General features: G+C 45.5%; 3 protein-coding genes across 3 annotated transcripts; 2 read left to right on the top strand and 1 right to left on the bottom strand.

Moving 5' to 3' along the window:
* The first annotated feature begins 430 nt into the window (after positions 1–430).
* On the top strand, positions 431–3,878 carry LOC128420515 (neurophysin 1-like). The gene is made up of 3 exons (XM_053402081.1): positions 431–621; positions 959–1,163; positions 3,644–3,878. Exons 1-3 carry the CDS (start codon positions 502–504, stop codon positions 3,679–3,681), a joined length of 363 nt encoding a protein of 120 aa, XP_053258056.1. The 5' UTR covers positions 431–501; the 3' UTR covers positions 3,682–3,878.
* Positions 3,879–11,995: 8,117 nt separating this feature from the next.
* On the top strand, positions 11,996–16,297 carry MRPS26 (mitochondrial ribosomal protein S26). The gene is made up of 4 exons (XM_053402079.1): positions 11,996–12,372; positions 15,136–15,282; positions 15,404–15,527; positions 15,917–16,297. Exons 1-4 carry the CDS (start codon positions 12,152–12,154, stop codon positions 16,046–16,048), a joined length of 624 nt encoding a protein of 207 aa, XP_053258054.1. The 5' UTR covers positions 11,996–12,151; the 3' UTR covers positions 16,049–16,297.
* Positions 16,298–17,655: 1,358 nt separating this feature from the next.
* LOC128420516 (progonadoliberin-2) lies at positions 17,656–21,173 on the bottom strand. Its single transcript, XM_053402082.1, has 4 exons — positions 21,048–21,173; positions 19,471–19,642; positions 19,295–19,378; positions 17,656–17,992 (listed from the first exon to the last, which is right to left on the bottom strand). Exons 2-4 carry the CDS (start codon positions 19,606–19,608, stop codon positions 17,954–17,956), a joined length of 261 nt encoding a protein of 86 aa, XP_053258057.1. The 5' UTR covers positions 19,609–19,642; positions 21,048–21,173; the 3' UTR covers positions 17,656–17,953.
* Positions 21,174–21,410: the final 237 nt, after the last annotated feature.

The following is a 21,410-nucleotide window of genomic DNA, read 5'->3' as shown; positions in this document are numbered from 1 at the left end:
GTGGTGTTTGTGCTTTCCACAAACAGATGTCCTCCTAAAATGGCAGGAGATTTTTTCCGAGAGGGCTATGGTCCGGGCCAGAGTCTCACACAGATCAGATCTCCCCAAAATCCAGGGGGAAAGTATGTCAGATCTCCTGAAAGCCCAACAAAAAGTATTCATATTCTCCTCCCCAGCCTCGGGTGACATCAAAGACTTCTTCAATTAGGGAGAACTCTTTGCCTTTCATGCATCTTCTACCCAGTTTGGAACAAAACGAGAGAGAAAATTGCCCATATTTCAGTGGCCTCACATCTGCGACCTTGTCTTATTAGATGTGACACTTGGCGTGAAGAGCAATCCCTTGTGCTTTTTAAGGGAAATGAGTAACAAGGGCTATAGCACGGCTCAACAGGCCTGTCCACCAGTATATATATACCTACGGCCATAAGGGCAAAAACCAGAAAGACCTTCTCCATTCCTGCTCCTCAAGAGAAGCAGCAGGTAGCAACCAGGACGACCATGTCTTACAATATGCTAGCCTTCTGCTTGCTTTGGCTCCTGGCTCTCTCTTCGGCTTGCTACATCCAGAATTGCCCCATTGGAGGGAAGCGCTCCCTCCTGGACATGGAAGTCAGAAAGGTAGGTCATGGCGGGTTTAAGGCATGAGAAGGCAAGATAGGAGAGGGCTTTGGCTCAGTGTTAAGAGCATCTCTGCATGCAGAAGACCGCAGGTTCAATCCCTGGGCTCTCCATATCAGACTGGGAAAGAATTCTGTCTGTTGGTGTGTGTGTGTGTGTGTGTGTGTGTGTGTGTGTGTGTGTGTGTGTTTGTGTGTGTGTGTGTGTGTGTGTCTGCTTTAAATGCATGGTTTGCATGCCATCCAAACCACTTCAACTGTAAACATCGCCAGACATCGGATTATGTAAACCAGACTTGGATAAAGCTACATTTCCCCCGTTTTATGCCCCACACCAGTGCATCTCCTGTGGGCCAAGAAACAGAGGGCATTGCTTTGGTCCCAACATCTGTTGCGGGGAAGAACTGGGCTGTTACTTTGGCACAGCGGAAACCATGAGATGCCAGGAAGAAAACTTCCTCCCAACGCCTTGCGAGTCTGGAAGGAAGCCGTGCGGCAACAGCGGAGGGACCTGCGCCGCATCAGGCATCTGCTGCAACAATGGTGAGGACATCTCTCCATCAGAAACCTGCCCTTTTTCTTTCCTTTTTAAAATAATTTTTATTGGATTTTATATTTTTATAAAATAACCAACACATAACAAACAAAATACAGAGCCCTCTCCCCCCGCTATGACTTCCCTCAACTTCCTTTTCTGGTTTTTTGCATAATAACTTCTCCTGCACCTTACTTTGTTTTATCTTAATACTGAGTTCTCTATATTACTTGTTGCTGTACTCTTATCTTATTTAACAACCTCTTTGTAGTTTCTATATTTGTTTTAGTTGATTGTAAGTGTTCACTCAAACCCTGCCAGTGAGTCCATCTCTTTCCATTGTTTCTGTATATACAACATGAATGGTTCCCATTCTTTTTTAAAGTTTCTACAGTATTGTCTTTTTCTCCAAGTCTTCCTGTCAGTTTTGCCATTTCAGCATATTCTATTGGCTTTCCTTGCCATTCTTATTCGAATTTTGTTGCTTTCCCATTTTGGGCTAACAATATCCTCGCCATGGTTGTAGCATACATGAAGAGTTTATTCTTCTCTTTTGGCTGAAACCCGCCCTTTTTACCCGTAACATTCATTGCTATGCTGTCCGTATCTGTGCAGCGCCATGTGGTTTCTGACACTTGTGCTTTCCACAGTGCGCATATCACCCTTTTTGCTTTTTCTAGTGAGCACGATTTGGTTTCTGCTAGTTGGAAATTGCTATAGGCATAGAAAATTGCTGCTGCTGCAGTTACTGTCAAGCCTGCTGTTAAAGGGTCGAGGGTGATCATGGAAAGCATAGTGCCACATCACATCTCTGCTCGGCTACATAAAGCCAGTTTAGATGTGGGTAGGACCTCTGTTCTTGTGCAGAGGTTCAAGTCAACATGCGGGTGATGGGGAAGGGAACCCCAGGAAGGGTTCTGATCCCCCATTTATATGCATTTTAAACATCCATAAATTGCTACCGTGAAACAGGCATGAGTTCATTTGTTACCTGCTGTGGAATACATGCAGCTTTCTTGCAGTGGAATGATGTTTTTGAATGAAAAGTAGCTTTGCTTAGAATCATAGAACTGCAGAGTTGAAGGGAACCCAAGGATCATCTAGTCCAACCCCCTGCAATGTAATTACACAAGGTTACCAGATTTTTTTCAATGAATCCGGGGACACTTTTCAGCTTCAGATCGGATTTTGTCAGGGGACTGATTTGTAAATCCGGGGACTGTCCCCGGGAAATGGGGATGTCTGGTAACCTTATCTTAGCAACTAGTTGATGCCAGCCTAAGCAAATCAACATTTCCCTAAAATATGCCACTTCCCCTGCGTCTTATGTGATGCCGAGGAGCATGAAAGAATGCTTGAAATGACCAAGAGTTGGCTAGAATACTGTTTTCTCATTTTAACATTTTCCATTTCCCTTTTGACAACTGTTGGGGACTAAGGCTTGGGCAGCTGAAAGGGACCAGAACTCTCTTGATGAGGTGTGGGAAACCATCAGGAACGGGTGTGTGTGTGTGTGCAAATGCAGCCCTCTAAGCCTCTCTGGCCATTGGGCCTCTCCCCAGCCCACACCTGCTCCCCAGTCCTGCTTTGCACCCTTCTTGAATGTTTTTGCATGGCAGGAATGTTCCCCGATGATGCCTCTTGCTTGTCTGGATGGAGAATAGAGAGGAGGGTATGTGAGAAACTAGGGATGCGGGTGGCGCTGTGGGTTAAACCACAGAGCCTAGGACTTACCAATCAGAAAGTTGGAGGTTCGAATCCTCGCCGGCTCCCTCGGCCAATAGAGCGAGATGAGCGCTGCAACCCCAGAGTCGGCCACGACTGGACCTAATGGTCAGGGGTCCCTTTACCTTTTTATGTGAGAAACTAGCCTACTGTAAAACTAGCCAAAGGTAAAATCTACATGCACTGCCCCACCCAGTTTTGCTTGTTGCCCCTGGAAGTTGACTGCAAGAAAATGCAGCCCTTGCCTTTAAAAGATTCCTCCTGGAATTCCAGAGATATATAACCAGAAAGCAATTTGCTAAGCTGCCTCTATGTGTCTTCTCCAATCACGCAGGCAACACTTCTCCCCTCTCAAGATGTTGGCAGGTGCTCCTCGAATTTTGGCACTACAGTGGTACCTCGGGTTACATACGCTTCAGGTTACAGACTCCGCTAACCCAGAAATAGTATCTCAGGTTAAGAACTTTGCTTCAGGATGAGAACAGAAATCGTGCTCTGGCAGCGCGGCAGCAGCGGGAGGCCCCATTAGCTAAAGTGGTGCTTCAGGTTAAGAACAGTTTCAGCTTAAGAACGGACCTCCAGAACGAATTAAGTTCTTAACCCGAGGTACCACTGTACAGACAGCTGTCCAGGTTGTCTCTGTTGTTGGGCTGGCTCAGTATGCAACCTGCCTTGGGCAGATCTGTTCCTATGAAGATCAGAAACGGCCACAAAAGACGTGGCACATGTTGGTTTCTTTTGACGAATTTCCTTGTCATTTCAGAGGGCTGCACGGTAGACTCTGCCTGTGACCAAGAATGAGAAGACAACAAGGAACAAGGATCACGTGAATCCACTTTTTGATTATGAACTTGCAGGCAACGCCAGTGGGACACTTCAAGTATGCATGCTGGATGCCAACAGCTGACAAACTTGTGCAAATTAAAAGTTCCATATCAGCAACAGAAGTCTATGATTTGTGTTCTCCTGGCTTTTCAATAAAGTTCTATTAGCATGTCTATTCCTTTGTAGCACCCTGCTTGTGGTTAACGCTTAGCTGGAATGAAATATTCAACGCAGCAATAGAGAAATTAAAATAATAATTTATTTGTCAGACAAATAAATGTGAGGCACAGTGGTATATGGTTACCAAGCTCTGGCCTGGCCTTCTGCCCTTATGGCCAGCACTTATATTCCCTCAGCTCAGCCCCCTTGCTCCTCCTTTGGCTGCCTCTGTCCAATCAGCCTGGTTAAAATTCCTATTGGCTGTTTGCTAGAACCAATCATAAAAGATACACCCATTTCCTATTACCTTTTATGGGAGACAAAGAGCTATATTTCCTTCTATTTATAATTGGCAAATAAGTAGTCATATATCTTATATTTACCTCGACCAGGCACCTTAATTACCAGATAACCTTTTGCCCTAGACTAGGCGCCTTAACTAACATTTCATCTTTTGCCCTATTGCCCTATTCACTCCAAAACAGATGGTGGCTAATTTTATCTTTGGAGGTCATTAAGCAGAGGCTTGACAACCATATATCAGGAGTGCTCCGATGGCGTCTCTCTGTCTGGCAGGGGTCCGGACTCAATGGCCCTCATGGTCTATTCCAACTTCTTCTATGATTCTATAATTTCTTACTTTCTAAATCCTTTGCATAATTACATTTAAGCCAATATATTTCATACATATAACATATATAGATTTTTAGAAGCAAAGATCTTGTCTAAGTAAAAAGGAACTTAGTAAAAGCTAGGTTCTCTAAATTCTCTGAAGCTTCAAAGATTCAAAGCAGTTTCAGAGAGAGAGAGAGAGGCCTCTTCCCTTGGCCAGCTGCTGTTTGTATTAGCTCTTGCCCTTTTAACCTTAGGAAGATGTGGCTCAAGTTTAATGGGAGGCATCATAATTAATTACTATTTTTGCAACCTTGATTGTATTCTATAATTTGTATGGTCAGTGTGACCTTTTGCTCCTAGCCTGTAATTTTCTTTTACAACCCTGAGACACTGCTATAGATCAGGGGGGCCCTTGATCAAGAAGATAAACAGCTGCCAGAGTATGGTTTCTGCCTGGCATGAGAGATACAAACATTTACAAATATATATTTCTTTAAGGTCATTTTTAGAATACAGGAATCTGATCAAAATATAAGCCTTGATTAAAAATGCAGGCTATGATCAGATGCCTCATTCCCCCCTTTCAAGCTCAAGGACCTTCCCAAGTGTCCTTGATAGCTTGATCTTCATCATATTCCTGAGGTAAAGCTCTGTATAGGGCCATGATATGAGGTAAAGTTTCATTTGAAATCATCTTGCTAATTGTACTTCTAAAACATGAAATGATACATGGCACCATACACAAAACCATTACTACTACCGTCAAGAAAAACAAGCAAGACAATAGTATCCCTTTGAGTCCTGCGACATTTGGTAACCAGTTGGTGAGCCATCCCATATCCCATCCTTCCCATGTTTGTACTGGGACATGTGCTATATTCTCCATCTTTGTGGCCAACACACGGATTGCCTCACCATTATCAGAAATGTTAAAGCAACAGGCATTCCCTGTCAAGTTCAAGACTCCACATAGGCCTCCCTGCCTGGCAAGTACATAATCCATTCCCATTTTCAGCTGCAAAATGGCGGCTCTACTTTCATCCAACTGTTGTGCAATAAGTCTCAAACTCTGGGCCGTTGCATTGGTTACAAGTTCCACTACTGCTTGCAATCGAATTATTCTGTTTAGATTATAAATAGGATCTCGAGCCCCTTGTATGAGCTCATCAGGATTCCAGGAGGCAGGTTCATAATAGGCTATAATGCGCTCTGGTGGCCAATCATCAGTATCGCTCCAACTTTGGGTACTTCCTCCTGCTATATGAGAAATATCAGCGTTTCTTCGTGTACGCTTGGCTGAACTAGTGGGCATAATCCACATTGGTGGTAATACCCATCCCAGGAAACAAGTCCCACTCCATTTGGAAGGGAGTTTCTTGTATGCCCATTCTCCACATATCCACCACAACCATCGGGTCTGAGGTTTTTGGTATGTGGAGTGCATAAGGCGAAATATCAAAAGGGGTACAGAGTTCACAGTGCAGTATGTTAGATTGCCTTTTTCTGTCATAGTTATGTTCCACACCATTTTCCATGCATGAATAAAAGGAGGTGCACAGGGCAAAGTATTCCGAGTTCGATAGGTAGTACCGTTTGCCCAGGTTTGACTATTCTTAATATAATCCCAAGTATAGTGGCAATGAGAAGAGCCTATCATGGTAGAATCAGCTGCCTCTGATGATTTATGTACACAGAATTCCCCTTGTACAGGTATAACTCGTATTGGTTTAGTTGAGTTCCATGCGGGGAAATTCTGTACTTCTGTTTGGTGTGGCATTTCGCTTACCATACCAATGGCATTTAATGGTATTGGTAATAAGGGCATACCTCCCTCTGAATCATCTGGCCCAAGAGAGCAAACAAGGCAATTGGTCCTATTTGTAACATTGGCTACCATCTCAGCTAAGCCTACCCACATATTGTGGTCATGGCGGAATCCATATTTAGCAAATTTGCTCAAATTCAAGGACCCTTCCCCTTCCCAAGGGATCAGGATTAATAATAAAATCATGTTGATGTCTAGTATATGCATTCCTTCCACAAAAGATTACCTTATTGTGATAACAAAAAAATATTAGTCCCAATATAATTCCCCCAGTGACAGAAATGGGGAACCACCAAGACCAAAACATATGTCCCAAGGATCCCCAATGAGTAATATCTCTGATAATTGTTCCACAGGGGGGGGCAGTCAATCAATTGTATAAGAGAATCTTCCCGTTTACAATCGCTGGTTCAGACGCTCCTCAAGCTTCAGGCGTGCGCAGGTCAGCCAGCTTCCAGGTTGTGGCTGCAGCAGGCCGGTCGTCTAATGTTGCCCGTGACCTAGCCCGTTCCCCGTAGGGCTAGATACAGGGGTTTTTGGAGAGAGTCAGTTTTAAAGGATTAGAGGGGTCACCTTTGCACGTCCAACTGCCTTCGGACTTCTTCAAACGGGAGTGATGAATCCAGGGGGTCACCTCAGCTACCTTCACCGCTGTTGGAGTAGAGAGCAAGATGGTGTAAGGTCCACGCCACTTAGGTGCAAGTGGATCGCGTTTCCACTCTTTCACCCATAGGCTATGCCAGCCTGGAACTGATGAATCGGCTCGGCAATGCTGCACGGCGTGTGCTTGAGGGCCCACCTGTTAAGATAAACAACAACAAAAACACGGGAGAGAGACAAAAACACGGGAGAGAGATTGCACTTGTCCCTGTGTCACATGGTCTCCTATTTGTTTGAGGTCAGCTGGAATATCCTGAACAAAGGAGGGTGGCCTCCCATACAGGAGCTCAAAAGGTGACAACTTAAGTCTTTTGTGGGTGCACACTGAACACGAAACAGTGTTATGGGTAACACATCACTGCTGTGGCCAGCATTACCATCTTTTCCTTCTGCCACTTCTTCTTCTCTTGTTTCTCAGCCTCATCCCTATTCCGATAAACTCGGCGTGCAATGGCCATAATTTGGCTCATCAGCATCCCTTCCCATCCTTCTGATTTCAAAATTTTCTTACGAATGTCAGAAGCACACTGGGCCACAAAAGTAGCAGTAATCATTCTGCTGTTTTCAGGGGCTTCAGGGTCAAAAGGAGTCCATATACGATAGGCTTCCTGCAGCCTCTCTAAAAAGTCTCCCGGACTCTCATTTGGTTTCTGTTCTACTTCTGAGACTTTAGACATATTAGTGGGCTTCTGGCATGCCCTGCGGATACCTTGCACAAGCGTCTGGCGGTAGGTGGTAAGCCTGGCCAGGTGAATTGCATTGTTTGGATCCCAATTAGGATCTTCCAAAGGAAAGTTATCCTGGAGATGACGGGCAATATTAAAAATATTTCCCATTCTGGCCTGCTCACGCAAATATATCTGTGCCTTTTCAATTATGGAAGCCGCCCAGAGTGGCTGGGGAGGCCCAGCCAGATGGGCGGGGTATAAATAATAAATTATTATTATTATTATTATTATAATTATGTCTCTCCTTTCCTCAGTGGTGAACAGAGTATTCAGGAGTTGGCGGCAATCTGTCCAAGTAGGACTATGAGTATTTACTATTGAAGTCACCAAGTCCATCATAGCCTGAGGTTTTTCTGCGAAAGACGGGATGTGTTTTTTCCAATTCATCAGATCCGTAGTTGTGAATGGAATGTACTGGAGGGTCGAAGTTCGAGGTGGCCGTGGTCTGGGTTACCCGTTAACCAGCACAGGCTCCTCAAGTGCATCAAATACTCTTCTAAGAGGGGCTACTACGTGACCTTTCTCTTCGCTTTGCTCTAGGGGCCTCAAATCATAGGGGATGGTATCTGTCCCAAGGCGTTCTTTTAGCAGCTTTATACGCCTGGCTCTATTGCTTGCTGACCGATCAAGGTCTCCCTGTAACTCCTGTAATAGTTCTCTAGGATTTGGATGTACAGGGGTTTGGGGTGGGCAATTGGTTGTTCCACTAAAGGAGACTGTAGATGGAGTTCTACTGGGACTCACAGGTGGAATAACCACTTCTGCTTGGGCTTTATTATAGGACTCCAAGGCCTCCTGAAGATATTTATCATAATCTATCAAGGAATCAAGTTCTGTGACTCCACCCCCATTATTCATTCCACTTTCTTGCCTTGGGGTTACAACTGGTGGAGTATTTGGATTAGGCTCCCCTCGATGTGGAGCATAGGGTGGAGGTGGAAGCACCTCTTCCTCTGGTCCCTCAAAAATGGGTTTGAGTTTATTTGGCAAGATTCCTTTCCTAGCTTCGGCTTTTACAGCCAATAATTTGCATCGTTGGACTTTGCATTCCCTTATCCATGGAGGATTATTATTTAATGTGCTCAGCCAAGAATCTATATATGAAAATTGTTCTGGGCACCCTCCAGTTTCTTTGGCGATATTAGACCAAAGTTTGCTTACTAAATTTATATCAAAGGTTCCCTGAGATGGCCATTCAGTATTTTGTTTCGGCCACTCTAATTCACATAACGTTCTCAAGCGCTCTGGCGTCATTTTGACTCCATATGCCCCTGAGAAGGCTTTCTTAAAATTATTTAACATACATTCAAGAGGTGTATTTTCCCCCTTTGAACCTCCAACTCCCATTATATGGGCCTGTGAAGTATCCACTCAGTCACTCACACACTCGCCTTACTGAGAAACGAAGTAGTACCCACTCCACACTTACAGATTGTACTTTCTCACACATACAATGCACTGGATACTTCACCACACTCTACCTCCCAACCTTTCCCTTTTCCCTACATCAGATCACCATCTGATGTACCCAGCCATGTAGCGTACTCAGTTTCCCCCTTACTGAGACGCAGAAGTTTGATCAAGACTTCTCTTCCTCCTAATTAATTGGAGGGCCAAAACCCTTTGTGCACTTACCCTTAGCTGGTTCCCAGTTTATTTCTCTGGTTCCCCCCGGTCCGTCGCCGTCGGTAGGCAGGGTATCAGACAGACGAGACTTCTGCGTTCCCCTGGAAAAATGTTCCAGTGCGCGCTGGGTAAGCAGTTAGTGGTCCTCCCTCTTGTACCCTGCCCAGTAAGGCGATGGGGCTGCGTTCCAGCAGACCACTTATCCGAGTCACAGAGGCACCATAAAATGTAGCACCCTGCTTGTGGTTAACGCTTAGCTGGAATGAAATATTCAACGCAGCAATAGAGAAATTAAAATAATAATTTATTTGTCAGACAAATAAATGTGAGGCACAGTGGTATATGGTTACCAAGCTCTGGCCTGGCCTTCTGCCCTTATGGCCAGCACTTATATTCCCTCAGCTCAGCCCCCTTGCTCCTCCTTTGGCTGCCTCTGTCCAATCAGCCTGGTTAAAATTCCTATTGGCTGTTTGCTAGAACCAATCATAAAAGATACACCCATTTCCTATTACCTTTTATGGGAGACAAAGAGCTATATTTCCTTCTATTTATAATTGGCAAATAAGTAGTCATATATCTTATATTTACCTCGACCAGGCACCTTAATTACCAGATAACCTTTTGCCCTAGACTAGGCGCCTTAACTAACATTTCATCTTTTGCCCTATTGCCCTATTCACTCCAAAACAGATGGTGGCTAATTTTATCTTTGGAGGTCATTAAGCAGAGGCTTGACAACCATATATCAGGAGTGCTCCGATGGCGTCTCTCTGTCTGGCAGGGGTCCGGACTCAATGGCCCTCATGGTCTATTCCAACTTCTTCTATGATTCTATAATTTCTTACTTTCTAAATCCTTTGCATAATTACATTTAAGCCAATATATTTCATACATATAACATATATAGATTTTTAGAAGCAAAGATCTTGTCTAAGTAAAAAGGAACTTAGTAAAAGCTAGGTTCTCTAAATTCTCTGAAGCTTCAAAGATTCAAAGCAGTTTCAGAGAGAGAGAGAGAGGCCTCTTCCCTTGGCCAGCTGCTGTTTGTATTAGCTCTTGCCCTTTTAACCTTAGGAAGATGTGGCTCAAGTTTAATGGGAGGCATCATAATTAATTACTATTTTTGCAACCTTGATTGTATTCTATAATTTGTATGGTCAGTGTGACCTTTTGCTCCTAGCCTGTAATTTTCTTTTACAACCCTGAGACACTGCTATAGATCAGGGGGGCCCTTGATCAAGAAGATAAACAGCTGCCAGAGTATGGTTTCTGCCTGGCATGAGAGATACAAACATTTACAAATATATATTTCTTTAAGGTCATTTTTAGAATACAGGAATCTGATCAAAATATAAGCCTTGATTAAAAATGCAGGCTATGATCAGATGCCTCACCTTATGTCACTGTTCATCTGCTTAACAATACGGCATGGAAGGGGGATACATTTGTTTATTCATTCATTTACTTGAGTCATTGTTTGCCTATTGGGAAAAAAAAAAAAGTCTGCCAAGACTACCATAAACAGATTTTTAAAGCACACATTAAAACAGTAAAATGTATTATTGCAAATTCTCAAAAAATGCTACAAACCGCAGCAAGAACTAGTCACAATTCCAACTAATCTCAACCTCCCAAGGCTTGGTGGAATAGAAAGGGCCTTTTTCAAGAGCCCACATAGTGCAGGGTAGAATAGGCAATGATCAGCAGCTAGAGAAGGGCTTTTAGCAATGTGTAATATTTGGAGGGAGGCGAGGTAACAGGCAGTGTAAGAACACACGTACACAACAATGTTCCCATTTCCCTCTGAAATGTTGGAGTGCATGGAAGAAACACTTCGTAAAGGAAAGCGTGGAGGCTCTCTGAGGTAATAACAATAACCCTTTGACGGGGCCTTCTTGGTAGTGGCTCCCCACTTGTGCAATGCTTTCCATCATTCTTAACATTCAGGAGAAATTTTTAAAGCAGGCACTTTGAAAAATTCTGTTCCCGGCATCCTTGGAATTATTAGCTGTGGGGATATATTACTGTTTAATTTTGTTATTCTTATTTTTAATTGTACTGTTTCGCTGTTTGCCACCCTGGGCTCCTTTGGTAGGACAGCAGATGAGAATAATGCTAATACTTTAGTAAATAATAATACCCGTGAGGAGGACCAGGAGCTGAGGCATGGTTGCCCCTGCTCATTTTATTCTATTATTTGCTGCATCCCACCTTTTCTCCTCCAAGGAGCTCAAGGTGGGCTACGTGCCTCTCCCCACTCATTTAATCCCACACAACAACCTTGCAAGGCAGGCTAAACGCTCAACTTGAGTGACAGGGAAGAGGAACTACATTTCCCATCACGCCCACATCCTACTTCCGGTGCCCTGCCCGCCCTCCAGCAGATGAGACATCGTTTTTCCCCTCATTTCCTTGATTGACAGCGGGAGGGAGGACTACGTTTCCCGTCATGCTCACGCCTTATTTCCGGTGTCCTGCTCACCCTTCCTTCCGCCTGCCTTTATTTCTGAGGTGGGCCGCGCTCGGGTCTCACCCGCCTCACGGACCCAGCAAATACGGGGCCTAATAGCAGGAGACGGGAGTGGCGAAAGCAAGAGAAAACCACCCGTAGCCTGGGTCTACTTCCGGTGTGTAGGCCACAAGGAATCGAGAAGTTGAGTATGAGAAGACTCCATTTCCCATCGTGCCTCAGCCCCACTTCCGGTGCTAAGCCGCTCGTGAGGAAAAAAGACCGCGAGGAAACTACAATTCCCATACTGCCCCAGCCCAACTTCCGGCGCGCGGACTTTTCCCTCAGGATTTTGCTTCCGCTCTAACTGCCGCAGCCGCCGGGATGCTTCGCGGGCTGGTCCCCTTCTCCGGCCGGGGCGGCCTTCTGGGCCGGAGCCTGGCGCCGCTCCTGGCCGCGCCTTCGCGGGGCCGCAAGACGCGCCACGACCCCCCGGCCAAATCCAAAGCCGGCAGGGTCAAGGTGCCGCCGCCCGTCGACCCGGCCGAGCTGCTGGTGGTGCTGGGCCGCTACGAGCGCTATAGGCGGGTCATGACCGCCCTCAGGTGAGGCGCCGGGGAAGCCGGTCGCTCAGCTCGGTCGGCCAATCAGGGCAGCCGGCGGGCCCGTGGAGGCGGGGCCACGGGGACCTCGAGGGGGGGGAGTCTGTGGGGTGCGAGTGGGGGGAAGGCGACGTGGGGGGCTGGGCTTTGGTTCCTCTCCATTTCTCTGCTGAGCCAATTTATTTAGATTCAGGTAGGTAGGTAGCCGTGTTGGGCTGACGCAGTCGAAATAAATTTTAAAAATTGTCCAGTAGCACCTTAGAGACAAACTTAAGTTCTTGGGAGAAAATGACAAACCTAGACAGCATCTTGCCAACAAAGGCCCATATAGTCAAAGCTCTGGTTTTCCCAGCAGTGATGTATGGAAGTGAGAGCTGGACCATCAAGAAGGCTGATTGCTGAAGAATTGATGATTTTGAATTCTGGTGCTGGAGGAGACTCTTGAGAGTCCCATGGACTGCAAGAAGATCAAACCTGAAGGAAATCAGCCCACTGGAAGGACAGATCGTGAAGCTGAGGCTCCAAGACTTTGGCCACCACATGAGAAGAGAAGACTCCCTGGAAAAGACCCTGATGTTGGGAAAGATGGAGGGCACAAGGAGAAGGGGACGACGGAGGACGAGATGGTGGGACAGCGTTCTCGAAGCTACCAGCATGAGTCTGACCAAACTGCGGGAGGTAGTGGAGGACAGAGGTGCCTGGCGTGCTCTGGTCCATGGGGTCACGAAGAGTCGGACACGACTAAACAACAACAACAAAAGTTTGTTCTGGATATAAGCTTTTGTGTGCATGAACACTTCCTCATGAATCTAGAATCATGGAGGAATCTAGAATCTCCATGAATCTAGAATTTTGGAAGACAGCACATTGAGCTGCATGAAATGGAAGAAGTGTGCATGCGAACGAAAGCTTATACCCAAAACAAACTTAGTTGGTCTCTAAGGTGCTACTGGACAATTTTTTTTTAATTTATTTCAATTTATTTAGTTATTATAGACCACAAGCTGAACATGAGCCCACAGGGTTATGCAGCAGCAGAATAAGTGAGTGCTATTGTAGGCTGCATCAACAGAAGTCTAGTGTCCAGATCAAGGGAAGTCATAGGTAAAGGGACCCCTGACTGTTAGGGCCAGTCGCAGACAACTCTGGGGTTGTGGCGCTCATCTCACTTTATTGGCCGAGGGAGCTGGCGTGACTAAGCTGCTTCTGACGAACCAGAGCAGCGCACGGAAATGCCGTTTACCTTCCCGCCGGAGCGGTACCTATTTATCTACTTGCACTTTGATGTGCTTTCGAACTGCTAGGTTGGTGGGAGCAGGGACCGAGCAACGGGAGCTCACCCCGCCGCAGGGATTCGAACCGCTGACCTTCTGATCTGCAAGCCCTAGGCTCTGTGGTTTAGACCACAGTGCCACCCACATCCCACAGTGAAGTCATAGTCCTGTTCTATTCTGCCTTGGTTAGACCACACTTGGAATTCTGTGTCCAATTCTGGGCACCACAGTTGAAAAAGGATGTTGACAAGCTGGAAGTTGTGTAGAGGAGGGTGACTGAGATGGTCAAGGGTCTGGAAACTAAGCCTTATGAAGAACAGTTGAAGGAATTGGGTATATTTAGCCTGGGAAAGAGGAGGCAGAGAGGAGATATGTGAGCCGTCATCTAATATCTAAAGAGCTGCCACATGGAAGAGGGGCAAGCTTGTTTTCTCCTGCTCTGGAGAGTAGGACTTGAACCAATAGCTTCAAGTTACAGGAAAGGATCTGTCATGGATGCTTTAGTTGAGATTCCTGCATTGCAGGGGGTTGGACTAGGTGCAGAGATGTGGCGTGACAGCCATCTTCAAGTCGGTGTTTGAAACTCCCATTGTTTTAGGTGCTTTTTTTTGCAGCAGGGCATTTCATTAGCCTGAGCAGTTTCTGAGCTCTGGGCACAATACTGTGCCTAAGATTTCAGATTAAAGCTGCATAGTGGAAGGAAAGGAGGATGTTTTTCTCCCTTCCCACTTCAGGTACTCTCTGAAAACTAGAGAAAAGACCCTCTTAAGAATATTAGGGGGGTGGGCAGCAGAAGCACTAGACCCTGTGAAAAATGAACATAATATTTCAGCTGCAGTTCATTCATTTTCAGCTTTGTATTCTTGTTATTAAAAAAGTGTGCCTAGACATTCCAATGTTGCATCCATAACCTAGGTTTAAGGTGCCATTTAGATCCTAGCTTTCATATCTCAGTTTCTAACACTGCTTCAAATGTCTGAAGGGCTGTCACATAGAGGCCAGGACTTGAACCAATGGCTGCAAGCTCCAAGGAAGGAGATTCAAACTTAAACATCAGGAAGAACGTTCTGACAGTAAGAGCTGTTTGACAGTCTTGCTCAGGAGGTGGTGGACTCTCCCTTCTTGGAGGGTTTTAAGCAGAGTTTGGATGACCACCTGTCACATTGATTTAGTTGAGATTCCTGCATGGTAGGGGATTCTATGATTTATATATTAAATGTGTATACCACCCTTCATCTGAAGAGTTCAGGCAGTTGACAGCATAAAAATACAAGATAAAAAACACAACTGCGCAAACATAAGTTCTGAATGATTGATAGGCATTCATCAGGGTTGGGGGACCTGTGATGGGAGTTGTAGTTCAGTGACATCTGGAGGATCACAACCCTGCATATGACACATGGGGCCCTTGTGACTCTTGCCTCTGCAGGGACGATATCAGTAACAAAGGGGCAGCTTCTTTTTTAACATTCCCTCCTATGCTCTCTACCAGAGGCGAGTTCAAAGAAGAGGTGCTGCGGAAACATTATGCAGAGAAGTATGGGGAAGTGTGGAAGCAGAGAGAGGAGGCTGCTAACAAGGAGCATCAAGAGCTGATGGCCTGGAATGACGCAGAGAACAGACGTCTACGGGAACGGAGGTGAGCATGGCGTGTCAATTTTTAAATCTGCTGTTGATTTCATTACTCTTCTTGGCCTTTGGCTGTTTCTGTTGTGTGGAGAGCAGCAAGTGCTAAGTTCCTTCTGTGTCCCTGACCCCAGGGAGGAGCGCCTCCGGAAGGAAGAAGCAGCTGATCAAGAACGCCGACGGCAAGGAGCCCAGAATCGGGCTACCTATATGGAAGAAATTATCAAGGAGAAGGAGAGAGAGGTGCTCCAGTTGCAGGTAGGGAAGCCAGCATGCTGCAAACAGCTGCCTTCACTTTGACACTTCTTCCTTGGAGCAATCTTTTTGCTACTGCGGTCTGGTTAAATGTCAAAATGCTACTTAGTTTTGATGATGTTTGGGGGACACAAAATCAAAGAGAAACCGGGATCCTTTGGCTATTGTTTTAGGTTACCAGAGGAGGGTGTGGCTGGGTTAAAAGCGGTAGGAGTCAAAATATAGTGCTGGGGGGGTTTACTGAAGGCCACTGCTGCCTTTTCTCCAACCCTTTGGGCGCTGATGCAATGACAAAAGACTTAAAACTGACAACCCTGTGTGTTTGGAGTGTTGTTCAGGGGGAGAAATACTGTGTTTGTAAAATGCCTTCTTTTCCTCTTTTGCTGATGCAGGAAGAAGCCAAGAACTTCATCACCCCTGAAAATATAGATGAGCGGATTGAGGAGTGCCTAGACAACCCTCGCAACTACAATTTTGCCATTGATAAGGAAGGAAGGATAGCCAAGCGGAGCTTCTTGCCTTAGCAACTCATACCAGAGGAGCCTGGGCGTCCTGGTATTCCCTGCCAGAGTGGTTGAGTGTCGCTTCCATCGAGCTTCCAAAGTCACTGTGAGGGGACCAGGACTGGCTTGCTCAACTTCATCAATAAGACTGCTTTGAGACATTCACCCTGAAAGATGTATATCTTTGGGGTTTTACACTTCCAGAACATTGGTGCCCTTCTTGAAGACTTTGTTGCAGTTTTTCCGTAATAAAATATTGGGTTTCTCTTAGAGGTTTCATTCGCTATGTCCTGAACGTTTTAAAGGTCTATGGCAAAGAGGGGCCACAAAACTTCTCAGTGAGGATTGGGCACAGAATGGTGAGTGACCGTTGGGGAGGAAGCATGGAAATGGGGATGGAACAGGGTGGATTCTCGTTCTCAGGCTAACCAAACTCCAATGGGTGTACATGTGGCAATGTGAGTGGCAAAGAAAGCATATTACAGCTTGATACCTGATTGGGAGGTATATTTTGGATAGTTCAGAGGGGGATGGACCCCTGGAGCTCTTGAGGGCTGACCTTGGCCAACTGGCTGCACATTTTGAGTATAAAGTCGCTCATCTTCTGAGAGAGACTTTGACTCCACAGTTGTTGCAGTTCCAACTGAAGCACCAGGAAAGTGATGTTCAGCCCTCTCGAGAGTTATGCTGTGGGCTCTGTTTTATCCCCAATGCTATCTAATATCTATATAAAGCCATTAGAAGTGGCCCTCCAGATCTTGCTAGACTAGAACTTTTGTGCTATACAGTGGTACTTCAGGTTACAGACTCCGCTAACCCAGAAATAGTACCTCGGGTTAAGAACTTTGCTTCAGGATGAGAACAGAAATTTCTCTGTGGCGGCAGCGGGAGGCCGCATTAGCAAAAGTGGTGCTTCAGGTTAAGAACAGTTTCAGGTAAAGAACGGACCTCCAGAACGAGTTAAGTTCTTAGCCCGAGGTACCACTGTACTGGCTGGGGCTGATGGAACAGCAGGTTCCCCATCCATGGTCTGATGGTACAAAACACTCTTTGGAGAATCCCCTTCTCGCTTCCAAACTACGTGCAATCAGAAGCATGCAAGAAGAGCTTACAGAATAAGACCAAACGCCCATCTAGTCCAGTAGAGCACGAGACTCTGATTAATCTCAGGGTCTTGGGTTCGTGCCTCACATTGGACAAAAGATTCCTGCATTGCAGAGAATTGGACAAGATGATTCTTGCGGTCCCTTCCAACTCTACAGTTCTTTGAGTCTATGCTCACAGTGGCTAACCAGGTGCCTATGGGAAGCCCCTTGCAGGACATGGGTGCAACAGCAGTCTCCCCACTTGTGATTCCCAGCAACTGCTGTTGAGAGGCATCATGTCACCTTGGCTAGCAGCCATTAATAGCCTTGCCCTCAATGAATTTGTCTTGCCCTCTTTTCAACCCTTTCAACCTGGTGGCCGTCACTAGGTCTTCTGAGAGAGATTCGACCATTTAACCATGTGTCGTGGACCATGCTTCGAATTTCCCTGCAACTTTAGATTAAGTGGCCTACAAAGTGCAGCTTGAAACCTGCAAATGGTGATGTGTCTTTGCACACACATGCAGAGTGCAAACACAGATGTGTGTGTAGCAAAATAAAGTATTTTATTCAACATAATTGAGTTTTACAAGTGCATAAAGAGAACTCCCTGCAAATCTTCAATCTGACTGGACAACAGTAAACACAAATGCTTTTTTCAGTCACTAGAGTAGTACGTTCACATGCTGGGAATTTGAGTAAAGACTGCTACAGTGTTCTTGAGAATTTAACAATGGGCTGGGCACATCACTCCCACAAACAGAACACATTAAGCTGAAGAGGAGGGGTGGGTCATCTGTTCAGGTGCAAAATGTTTCCCAAAAAAACATGCAAAGGGGCATCATTTTTTCTTCTGAAGTTGTCTTGCTAGCATGTCGGCCTGTTAAAATGAATGCAACAGCATATCAGCAATAAGGAATTGAATGCTCCAGAATGATCAAGGATCTACTTTGGTCTGAAAACATCTTAGCAGGGAACAGGTGCAGAACTAGTCCCCATTCATGCAAATACTAGTTAAATGAGTCCTACATGAACTGATTCTGTTGAAAAGGGTTGTGCATGAAAAGGATGTAGCATGAGGAAATATTCCCTGATCAGTGTCTGATCTGTGGAGACACATGCATGGCAAGTTGTCACCTGATATGTCAACAAAATTAGGCTGGAGTAGGGGAGGTCAGTTAACAGCTATTAATGCATGATCTGTGGAGACGCATGCATGGCAAGTTGCCACCTGATATGTCAACAAAATTAGGCTGGAGTAGGGGAGGTCAGTTAACAGCTATTAATGCATGCTGTACTCCTTTCCTACAGACCCTCGGGTATTAAGATCTGCACAGGAAGGCCCTCTTGGTATTATTATTATTATTATTATTATTATTAGTAGTAGTAGTAGTAGTAGTAGTAGTAGTATACTGCCGTTCATCTGCAGATCACAGGGCAGTTCTCGACATAAAAATACAACATAAAAGCACAAAATACATGCTAAAAACAAGAACAAGAAAACCCAAACCAATAACCTAACCCTCCACATCCACCCTGTTTAGTTCATCCGTTATGGTTACTTTGGGATTGTGGTGGCCCAAGTGAGGCCCAGTCTCCAAACTGCAGAATTCCCTCCCTTGGCACCTTCACAATACAGCTTTCATCATATGCTGAAGTTACACCTTTTAATCCTTTTTATTTGACACCTGAGATAATTTTGTAAGGACTCACCCCATTCTTCTGGTTGTTAATTGTTTTAACTGATTTTAGCATCAGTATATGTGTGTGTGTGTGTGTGTGTGTGTGTGTGTGTGTATTGTTTGCCTTACCTAAAGAGCAGTTAAGAAATCATCATCGCTGCCATATTACTCTTTATCACTGGAAACAAACACCACATTTAGAGATTTTCTGAAGACTAGGTGCCGTGGGACAAAGATCAGCACTGGGGCAGAGCCCTCCTTCCCAGTTTGTGGTCTTCCTGGAAGCTCAGCCTTTTCCCAGTGCTTCCCCCCAGCAGCTGGCGTTAAGTGATGTACTACTGCCTCTGAAGCTTTAAGATCCAGCTACGGTGCTTTTAGTTGTCACCAGCTGCCTTAAATGAGCCAATCCCAAAAGGAATTTGCAAAGCCCTGCAAAGATTAATCTCACTCTGCTCTCCTCCAAAGACTCTCTGAATCTACAGTGCCACTCCCTTGCTTACCAGCAGAGTCTTCACAATTTTATCCCTCGGGATCTTCAGATAAGTGCAGTCTTCCCCGTCACATAATTTGATATCTTCAGAGACCTGAATTCAGAGCAAGAGAGAAAGAGAAGTGGGCTTAGGCAGCTCAACTGACTTAGGCAGGCGATGCCAGGGTAAGGACAGCACCGGTGTACCTCTGGACTTTGTGGCAAATCAATCTCTCTCTTCCCTCCCGGGTACCAGCCATGGGACCAGTGCTGAGCGCTTGATAGATGCATGCTGATGGTGAGCATTATGCACAGAGAAAGCAGGAGGGACCTCTGGTATGCCATAGTGATGCCTGGAGCCTCACTGCCTCAATAAAATCTGCAGAGGGAAGGAGGAAGGGAAGAAAAAGAGCATTGGGAAGCTCTGCAAGGGCAGGAATTGTAAGGTGTTGTTTTCTAGTACAGTGGTACCTTGGGTAACAGACGCTTCAGGTTACAGACTGCTAACCCAGAAATAATACCTTGGGTTAAGAACTTTGCCCCAGGATGAGAACATAAATCGCATGGAGGCAGCAGGAGGCCCCATTAGCTAAAGTGGTGCTTCAGGTTAAGAACAGTTTCAGGTTAAGAACGGACCTCCAGAACGAATTAAGTTCTTAACCCGAGGTACCACTGTATTGGGCCATTCCCACAGGACTGCCATTAATAACCAAGTTTCACATGGGCAGACTATGAAAGCCGCAGGTGTGCAGACAACAGGTGGTGCCCCTTAACACATACATATCTTGCCAATGTTGAAGGACTTGCACATTTTCTTTACTACCCACCAAGCCAGTTTTGAGATCTTGTTGCTTAAAAACAAAGCACCAAACTACTCTGGACCAGATCACGGGAAATACCAGCTTCCCCTCCCTTGGCCGTTAAGAGCATTAAGATCAACAAATGGAACCTGGGTGGGTTTGCCATGGTCTTGTGTCAATGCAGAGATGGGCTTTTTCACTGGTAGCAATAGTATCTCCAAGTACTGAATTGTATTTTTCCCCATTGGACTGACTGGCTAGCACCTATTTGCTTATATGGAAGTAAAAAAGGGGTCCCTGGAGACATGGTTGCTGTGATCTTCATCCCAGCCCACATATAACTGGGGCGTGTACATTTCCCTCCTCCATTCCAGTCCCTGAAACTGGTCACACTTACATCTGGAAAACTGCAGACATTCCTCCTAAGGCTGCTGGAAAAAACTGCTATTTCTTCCATGGGGAGTCAGTTATTACTAGACATAACAGAGTAATCCAATGTTTTTTACAAAAAAAAATTGCATCTACTGATGCTCATCTAACAGCAGTATTTTTTAACTGCAGTGGAAAGTGCTCTTTTTGCAAAGAGTGCATTACTCAGGCATTCAGTGCTCACATCAGCAGCAACCTTATCTGCTGAAAAAGATCCCCTTTTCCAAGCACCCTCCCTGGTGATGAATCTGTGTGCAGCACTTTGCAGCTATAGCTAGAAGTAATTCACAGAGATAAGCAAGGAACTAGCTGGGGGTACCTGCAGCACAGCGCTATCGCAACTTGGCAAAAGATGGCAAACACCCAAAGGTAGAAACAGCACAAATATGGTCTGCCCTGGGAGATATATAAAACACATTTGCAATTAACATCTTTAGAACAAATCCCCTCCAACAAAACTAGCCAGATGTGACGCTTGGCTTGCAAGTAAGGACGTCGTTCAAGTTACCTGCAAAACACGAATTGTAAGAGAAGCTTAATGAAAAGTCTACTCACGGTGACTTGATTGCTTTTGCTCCTCTCCCTCTGTCCTGAAATTCCTCGGATGCTCCAGCAATTTGCTCTGGGTATTTATATTATTCTTTGTGTACTTCAGCGCAAGCAACTGGTTGCCCCATTGGCCAAGGCTGTTTGCTGACGTTTGCTGCATCAGACTCTACAACATGCATCTAAGCCTCCCTCCCATCAGGACGGTGCTCAGCTAATACTCTTTCAGCAATCTGTCTTCTGACCCTTTCATTTGGCAGGAAAACTGGGGAACTCTGGAGTGAAATGTTCGACGCATTCCAAAAATAATTGTTAGATGGGACCGCTTGCCTCAGATACTTGCTGGTCGGAACTTCTGCAGGCTTTGCTTGA

Source organism: Podarcis raffonei, chromosome 9 (genome assembly GCF_027172205.1).
Source record: "Podarcis raffonei isolate rPodRaf1 chromosome 9, rPodRaf1.pri, whole genome shotgun sequence".
Classification (NCBI taxonomy): domain Eukaryota; kingdom Metazoa; phylum Chordata; class Lepidosauria; order Squamata; family Lacertidae; genus Podarcis; species Podarcis raffonei.
The sequence above is the reverse complement of the archived record's forward strand: the minus strand, read 5'-3'. Positions and strand labels throughout refer to the sequence as shown.

Coding starts and splice junctions, on each gene's coding strand:
- LOC128420515 (XM_053402081.1), top strand. CDS start 502: ATGTCTTACAATATGCTAGCCTTCTGCTTGCTTTGGCTCCTGGCTCTC. Junction 622..958: donor TGGACATGGAAGTCAGAAAG/GTAGGTCATGGC, acceptor GCCCCACACCAG/TGCATCTCCTGTGGGCCAAG. Junction 1,164..3,643: donor AGGCATCTGCTGCAACAATG/GTGAGGACATCT, acceptor TTGTCATTTCAG/AGGGCTGCACGGTAGACTCT.
- MRPS26 (XM_053402079.1), top strand. CDS start 12,152: ATGCTTCGCGGGCTGGTCCCCTTCTCCGGCCGGGGCGGCCTTCTGGGC. Junction 15,283..15,403: donor AGACGTCTACGGGAACGGAG/GTGAGCATGGCG, acceptor CCCTGACCCCAG/GGAGGAGCGCCTCCGGAAGG. Junction 15,528..15,916: donor GAGAGGTGCTCCAGTTGCAG/GTAGGGAAGCCA, acceptor TTGCTGATGCAG/GAAGAAGCCAAGAACTTCAT.
- LOC128420516 (XM_053402082.1), bottom strand. CDS start 19,608: ATGGCATACCAGAGGTCCCTCCTGCTTTCTCTGTGCATAATGCTCACC. Junction 19,379..19,470: donor ATTTGCCACAAAGTCCAGAG/GTACACCGGTGC, acceptor CTCTGAATTCAG/GTCTCTGAAGATATCAAATT. Junction 17,993..19,294: donor AAATTGTGAAGACTCTGCTG/GTAAGCAAGGGA, acceptor TCATTTTAACAG/GCCGACATGCTAGCAAGACA.